The 8,734-nt window shown below is 41.0% G+C and overlaps 1 protein-coding gene across 2 annotated transcripts in view; it reads right to left on the reverse strand.

Moving 5' to 3' along the window:
• Positions 1 to 8,734, reverse strand: part of FAM98B (family with sequence similarity 98, member B) — a 57,965-nt gene that overhangs the window by 12,720 nt on the left and 36,511 nt on the right. The window contains exons 7-8 of one of the 2 annotated variants that reach the window (XM_014550309.1): positions 4,623 to 4,790; positions 40 to 169 (exon numbers count right to left, since the gene is read on the reverse strand). In XM_014550309.1, the coding sequence (XP_014405795.1) occupies positions 40 to 169; positions 4,623 to 4,790 (298 nt within the window). Of the gene's footprint in view, positions 1 to 3; positions 170 to 4,622; positions 4,791 to 8,734 lie in introns of both variants that reach the window. The other variant, XM_005879348.2, reaches the window with a different exon arrangement.

The following is an 8,734-nucleotide window of genomic DNA, read 5'->3' on the forward strand; positions in this document are numbered from 1 at the left end:
CACCTCCCCAACCTCTTCCACCCCCACCACCTCCTCTACCTCCACCTCCACCACCCCAACCACCCCTTCCGCCGCCTTCTTGTCTCTTTTGCCAAGGTGGCATTTCAGGGGGTGGTGGTTCGATTTCATTCGGCCGTCCTCCCCTGTCTGGCACCCTTCCCATCAGCACCTGTATGAAGAAACAATTTCTTTCAGTTACTAATATTTTAAAAGTTAAAATTTACATAAAGGACTCAAGTAACACTGAAATTATTGTTCTAATAAAGAAAAAGAAGCCAAATATTTAAGGACATGAAAGTATCAGAATGACAGTATATTGAAAATATAAATGCAATGTATGACAAATTCCTTACAATGTGGTATTATTTTTAAACACCTAGGAAAATATTTCTAAAACTTAAAGGCTTGTTATTTTCTATTATTTAAATGTGTTTAGCATATTCTGTAACAAATGTAGTACCCATCATACTAAGAAACTTTTTTAGCAAAACATTAATATACTTAAACTACAGACCTTAAATTAAAACCATATCTACTCATACAACAACTCTGGACTTTCCATTGCTACTGGTTTGGTAATGGACTATCCAATAAAAGATTGTATTTTTAAGCACATTTTTATTTCACAAGTATGAAGTATATGTGATAACATGTGGCTATAATGAGGTCAGAGATGAATATAATGACTAAAACCCCAGGTAGCATTGCAAAGAGATACAAGGATTCTCAGTGAGCTATTCCTCTCTTATGAGAAACTTAAGTTTACTAACGTTCAATGATACTAGTTATTATAAAAAAAAAATACTTGATGTCCTTCCTTAACCATGCTTTATAATACTTTAAAGGATAAATCAAGAGTTTGGTTGAAGACCCCAGACTTCTATAGAAAGGCTCTACTCTATATGCCCATGAACAGAGAAAGACAGCTGTGAGGAGGGTGCCTCCCCACCAACCACAGCCAAGGGTAAGCCAATAGCTTCCTGCTAGTCTCTTTCAGAAAAGAAGGTAAAACAGTAACTGCCTCAACCAAACTGACCTATAAATCAGTTAGGTTCTACTTCTATTGATCTTCTAACCAAAACTATGTTTTAGTAATTTATGTCATGAAGAAAAGACAAAAAGTACAACATTCTCACTGTGGGACAAGGTTCAAAGTATGTAAACATTCTTTTAAGGTAGGCAATAGTGCCCTAATTACCAAATCCAAAAAATTGCTTTTCTTGGTTGTCATTCTCATTGGTCTCTCCACCAAACATGCTACGTTGGTGGGTATACAAGGATGCTGCTCCAAGAACTGATCATAAGACTGCTCTCAAAAAGATGTTCTAGCCCTAACTGGTTTGGCTCAGTGGATAGAGCGTCAGCCTGCAGACTGAAGGGTCCCAGGTTCAATTCTGGTGAAGGGCATGTACCTGGATTGCGGCACATCCCCAGTGGGGAGTGTGCAGGAGGCAGCTGAATCGATGTTACTCTCTCATCGATGTTTCTAACTCTCTATCCCTCTCCCTTCCTCTCTGTAAAAAATCAATAAAATATATTTTTTAAAAAAAATATGTTCTAACATTTCCTCTGTTCATATCTGTCCCCCTGAAAAAGTCCCAGAAAGAACCCATCAATGTTCCTCCTGAATGCCTCGGTTTCCAATACAGTTCTGTTCTATATCACTTTAGTAGCCTCTTAGAAGTATTTTGAAAATATGGAGTTCAAAAGTACATTCTGCCACATGGGTATTTTAGTATAGTAAATTAGGAACACTGACTTAGCTACAGGGCCACATAATAGGTTATACATGGTAACAGCACTGGTTTGATTAAAGTTGCTACCATGTGCATTGACACCACATAATGTGTGCTGGGATGGGCATGTGAACACTTTCTACCCTGGAATAACATGATTCTTCTTGGTTTTGCACCATGTCCAAAGGGATACTATTGGGTTGAGTTGTATTTGCAATAGAGAGAAAAAGCCATTAGGTTAAGCATATGATTCAGAAGGAAGGAGATGGAAGAATGATGGTAGATACCTGCTGGGGAGGTATGCTGAATGCTGTCATCCTTATGTTTATTCCAAACTAACCTTGGGCTTCTACATACACTGGCTTTGTTTGACCCTCTTATTTTCCCCTGAAGGTTTAATTAAGTTCGACCATATTCTGTCAACTGTTTCAGTTTCAGTGGAATCTTGTATTTCTGGTTTAGTATAACAAGAAATTGTTCCCTCAAATGTGGAAAAAAAAAAAAGATTGCCTCAAATAATTAGACTGTAAATTATAAACTCAGAAAAGGGATGGACAATTTCAATTAAAGAAGTAGAACTCTAATTGCTGTAAGAGTAAATAATCTGATGCAAGATACTGAGTAACATACAGGGTGGGGCAGAAGAAGGTTTACAGCTGTTCATATGGAAACTAATACAATAATCCTATATGATAAAAGGGTAATATGCAAATCGACTGAACAGTGGAACGACTGGTGGCTATGCAGGAGCTGCCCCCTGGTGGTGAGTGTGCTCCACAGGGGGAGTGCCACTCAGAAGCCGTTGGTGGTGGGAGCCTCTCCCGCCTCTCCCGCCTCCACAGCAGTCAGACATTCCCCGAGGGCACCTGGACTGCGACAGTGCACAGGCCGGGCTGAGGGGACACCCCCCAAGCCCCAGGTGCATGAATTTCGTGCATTGGGCCTCTAGTTAGTAAATAATAGTATAAGAATAAACTCTTGTGTTTTGCATATTCACAACTATAAACCTTTGCCCCCATCCTGTATTTAAAGACAGAACACTTTCAGAAGGTAGAGAAGGTTGGTCTAAAATGGGAGTAGGAGGCATGAACACTAGTGCCTAACTGAGCAATGATTAGGCAAACTGACTTTATAAACAACCATCCATCTGGCAAAATATCCTGCATCAAGGATATATTTCTCACTATACTGAGTGAAAAACGATGTTTTAAAATTACCCAAATCTATTATTTCTGCTCTTTTGTAAAGTCTGTCACAGGCTGCTCTATCTAAATGAAGCGTACTTTCTAGTTGAGCTAACAAGTACTTCAGATTAGTTTATTGTTGTTTAAGTAAAAATTTCAGACTCTACTCTATGAACTTGTTTAAGACCAAGCTTGTCAGAGAAATTGATCTATACTATGAGTCAGGAAACCTCCAAGAGATTCAGTAATTTGCCCACAGTGATTCCTCTAAGTAAATGAACCCAGATTTGTATGACTCCAAATCACGTACTGTTCCCTTTACACCAAGGATATAGGGAATCTGTCAGTAATGAAACAATTCATGTTTTCATTGACAAAGAATGATTGATTACATTCTTAGAAAGAAATAATTCTTCCTAAAGCTATTGATAAAATAATTCTTAATTCCTCTAATTCAGATAAAACTTTGGTTTAATTAATGAACAGAGAGATTCAAATGAACATGCACACACAAAACTAAGCCTAGATGGACTGAAGCCCTTACACCACTGTCTTTTCTAGTGCATCAGGACATAAAGGAAAAATGGATTAATATCTGTAAAAACAGCATCAAATTGAAAAGGGAACCCACTGTATGGGAGAACATATTTGCCAATGATACATCTGATAAGGGGTTAATTTCCAAAATATATGAAGTTCTCATACAACTCACCAAAAGGAAGACAAACAAACAATCCAATAAAAAAAAATGGGCAAAGGACCTAAATAGACACTTCTCCAAAGAGGACATACAAATGGCCAAGAGACATATGAAAAAATGTTCGTCACTAATCATCAGAGAGATGCAAATTAAAATGGCAATGAGGTACCATCTCATACCTGTCAGAATGGCTGCATCAATAAATCAACAAACAACAGGTACTGGAGAGTATGTGGAAAGAAAGGAACCCTAGTATACTGCTGGTGGGAATGCAGACTGGTGCAGCCATTATTGGAAAACAGTGTGGAGTTTCCTCAAAAAATAAAAAATGAAACTGCCATTTGACCCAGTGATCCCACTTCCAGGAATATATCCTAAGAAACCTGAAACACCAATCAGAAAGAATATATGCACCCCTATGTTCACAGCAGCATTATTTACAATAGCTAAGCTCTGAAAACAGCCCAAGTGCCCATCAGTAGATGAATGGATAAAAAAGCTGTGAAATTTACACAATGAAATACTATGCAGCTGTGTAAAAGAAGGATCTCTCAACCTTTGAGACAGCATGGAGGGACCTGGAGAGTATTATGCTAAGTGAAATAAGCCAGTCAGAGCAAATCAAGTATGATGTGATCTCACTCATATGTGGAATCTAATAACAAAGTAAACTGACAAATAAAATAGATCCAGAGAATGGAAGCATGGAACAGATTGATGAATATCAGAGGGAGGGGGGGGGGGGGGGGGGGGGGGCAGGAGGGAGGAAGTCAACCAAAGATCTTATGTGCGTATATGCATAACCCATGGACACAGACAATAGGGTGAAGGCCTGGGGAGGGGATGAGAGTGGGGAGGAGGGGGTCAATGGGGAGAAAAAGGGGGACATCTGTAATACTTTCAACAATAAAGATACATTTAAAAAAGTAAAATAAAATCTGTAAAAACATCAAATGAGGATATTATAGATTCATTCTCCACTGTACTGAAAGAAAAACCAACCTTATTAATGGCACATGCCGTATTCTCCCGGCTAGAGCCACTACTTGTCCTAATGATCTTGGAAAGATCTTCACGAGCAGCAAGTAAATGTGCCAATGTAATCGTTGTCTTGGGTGACAAAGCATAACGCTTAGGCTGATAAATTCTTGCTATGTCATCTGTTTTCACCTAAATGACAAAAATTAGGGGAAAAGGGGAATCAAAGAACATTTCAATGAAAGAGCAATAGCAATCATAAATATCTGATCATTTGTATGTCTAATGAAAAAATGTAAACCAACAGATGCTAAAAGAACACATAACTACCACGATCAACTCATTAAAAACTAACACGTACAAAAAAATACCTAAAAATACCAAAGCCACATATAGGACCGTTCAGACAAAAAACAGTAAATCTTATGAAAACTTGAAAAAATTGGAGAGAAATACCAATTTTCTGGATGAGGACACTGAATATTATGTGTTTTCCCCAAAATTAATAATAGATTTACTGCAATCCTGTTAGAATGGTTTTTGAAAGGATAAGAAGGAAAAAAAGGAATCTAAAGATAATCCAGAAACTAAATATTTAAGAATGACAAAAACAATTTTGAAAGAGTTCTATCAGATATTAATATGCAATATGAAATTATCATTGTCTTAGCTGCTCCCATTCATTGAGTACTTATTAAATGTGCCAGGATACTATTCACTTAATAGTCATTTTTTAATTCTCAAAATAGAATGGTTGTATTTATTGCCCCTTTTTGTATCTGGAAAAAAATGAGGCTTACAAAGCTTAAACAACTTCCCCAAAATACAGAGAGAATCCCAGTTCTGCCCACTTACTAATAAAGATCTACTTGACCCCCAATACAGTATACTATCCTACCTCAGTCAAATTACGTGAAACTTGGGGAGAAAAAAAAGAGATCGATGAAGCAAAATAGGCAATTGAGTCCCATACATATATGAATGCAATAAATAATAATCAAAGAACAGTGAGAAAAGAGATGGATAATTCTAAAATGGTGCTGGAATAAACTGTTGGCTATTCATTAAAATAATAATAATAAGGTATACCATATTAAAATTCCAAATACATTGTTTAGTGTTTTATTTTAAATTGAAAAAAATATATTATTAAGCTTAAAATTTCTATACATTAAAAAACATAAAACAAAATCAAAAGACAATGGGAAAAATATTTTCAACAAATAAAGCAACTAGCTAACTTCCTTAATATAAAAAAGCTCAATCAAAAGGAAAACAGGAAGATCCTAAGGGGGGAAAAAAGACACAAATAGAACTTTCAAAAAAAGAGGAAAACTGAAATGACTAAGATGCTTATGAAAAAGAAGTTAAAAATTTCCCAACAATAAAAACATACAAATTAGGAGAAATTAGTCTTTTATAACAATCAAGTTAACAATAAAATTGGTAATATTCTAAATATTAAAGAGGCTAAATTGAAGACAAAATTTCATTTATCTTACTGATAAGAGTTTAAATTCATACCAACTTTCTAATAAACAATTTTGCTATGTGAATCAAGAGCATTATGTGTCAATAACCTCTGACACAGTAACTTTCCATTTAGGAATCCACCATAAGAATATTACTTTGAAATTTATAAATATATAATAAAAGCCTAATATGCAAATTGTTTGACCAGGAGTTCGACCGCTCACTATGATGTGCGCTGACCACCAGGGGGCAGGGCAGAACATGGCGGGCATCGGCGACATGGCACTGGCAGCGGGCGGCAGTGGAGGCTCTGTCAGCCCCGAAGGGCCCTGACGAGAGTGGGACCATGGCGGAATGGTGGGCAGGTGAGCGGGCGGCGCCAAGACAAGGCGGGTGCAAGCGGGGGCCCAATCACCCCACCAATCACCCTGGAGATGGTAACCAGCAGTGGTGGGGGGGAGAGGACCACCCTGGCTCCCAGGCGCTGAGGGAGCTGGGTGGGGGACCCAGCCCCAATCAATTGCCCCACAGGCAGGATGGTGGAGCAGGTGAGAGGGCGGCGCCAGGCCACAGCAGGGTGCCAGGTGGGGCTGCGGGGCTGCAAGGCTGGGGGCTCGAGCTGGAGCTGTGAGCCTGGGGGCACGAGCTAAAGCCCGATGCCCGCAGGCCACAAGGAGGGACCCCACTTTGCACAAATTCATGCACTAGGCCTCTAGACCTATATAATAAAAGGCTAATATGCAAATAGACCACATGATGGAACTAAACAACCAAACAACCGGTCGCCTGATGTGCGCTGACCACCAGGGGCCGTGCGCAGAACATGACAGGCATCAGCAGCAGGCGGCAGAGTGCAGAACATGGCGGGTGTCGGCTGGGTGGGATGGTGGAGCAGATGAGCGGGGCCGTCAGACCAAGGCGGGGCACCGGTCACTGTCATCGGGGTGAGCCTGATGGTTAATGAAAATTCTTTGCTCCCACACACCACGGTCCCGTCCAGCACTCACACCTGCTGCCGATGCTGACCCCGCTCGCACCCCCTGCCAGTGACAGCCCCGCTCGCACCTGTTGCCAGCACCAGAGCCGCCACTCACACCCACTGCTGGCGCCGGCTCCACTCGCACCCGCTGCCAGAGCCCGGCGCCGGTCCCAATCGCTCGGCTCCATCAGTGGGTGTGAGCGGCAGCTGCCAGCCCTGATTGCCCCTGAGGGCTTCTCCACCTCCCCCTGCTCCTGAGGGGTGAGCTAATGACCAATATGCTTATGAAAAAAAAGGTTTCATAAGGAGCAGGGAGAGGTGGAGAAGTCCTCAGGGGCGACCAGGGCTGGCGTCTGCCGCTCGCACCCACTGATGGCGCCGAGCGATCGGGACCGGCACCAGGTGCCAGCTGCGGGTGAGAGCGGGGTCTCCGGTGCCAGCAGCAGGTGAGAGCAGGGCCAGCATCGGCAGCAGGTGCGAGCACCGGGCGGGACCGTGGCACACAGGAGCAAAGAATTTTCAGTAACCACCAGAGGCTCGCCCCGATGGCAGCGTCTGGCACCCCACCTTGGTCTGGCATCCCCGCTCACCTGCTCCACCATCCCGCTGCAGCCGACACCCACCATGTTCCGTGCTCTGCCGCCTGCTTCCGACGCCTGCCATGGTCCGCATGCGCCCCCTGGTGGTCAGCGCACGTCATAGTGACCGGTTGTTTTGTTGGTCCGCCATTCGGTCAATTTACATATTAGCCTTTTATAATATAGGATTATACATATTAACATTCCTGGTATTGTTATATAGAAAAAAAATGTATAAAATAAGAAAGTAAATTATGGTATCACTATGTGATAACATATAATAGGCATAAACAGATACTAAAATGAAGTACTGTTATATGAGATGACATAGATGAACCTCGAAAGCATTATGCTAAGAAGACACAAAAATCCACATACTGTATGATTCCATTTACGTGAAATGTCCAGAGTGGACAAATCTAAAGAGACAAAAAGTAGATCATAATAGTGGCTTCCAGGGAAGAAAGAGGTTATTGAGAATGACTGCTAATGGGTGCATGCTTCTTGAATGATAGAAATGTTCTGAAATTAGAAAATGGTAAAAACCACTGAATTATACATTTTAAGATGGTGAATTATATTCCCAAAAATAAGAAATAAATTGAGAATTAATTTTGAAATAGTTTTTGAAATACGAGACAATAATCAGGACATGGTGAAAACAGCAAACTATAAAATTATACTCACAATCTTGTCTCAATACTAGCAAAATAATTATAAAAAATAAATCAGAAAAAAAAACAAGATGTCGGCATAGGTAAACACCGGAGATTGCTGCTTAGCACAACCACTTCAAGAATACAACTAAAAGACAAAACGGACATCATCCAGAACCACAGGAAGGCTGGCTGAGTGGAAATTCTACAACTAGAAGGAAAGAGAAAAACATACCGAGACTCAGAGGAGCTGCGGTGTAAAAGTAAAGTACAGAGGTATGGAGGCGCACGCGGAGAGGGCTGGTGGGTGAGGACACAGTTGTCTTTTTCAATTGGTAGGGAGTCTCAAGCTCTGAGCTCCATTTCCGGGTGAGTCTCTGGGGACCCAGACTTATACGAAGAGAAACTGGACTGTCTGGCATCGGACGGAACTCGAGGGCAGCATTCTCT

This window comes from Myotis brandtii, unplaced genomic scaffold (genome assembly GCF_000412655.1).
Source record: "Myotis brandtii unplaced genomic scaffold, ASM41265v1 scaffold596, whole genome shotgun sequence".
In the NCBI taxonomy this organism is placed as follows: domain Eukaryota; kingdom Metazoa; phylum Chordata; class Mammalia; order Chiroptera; family Vespertilionidae; genus Myotis; species Myotis brandtii.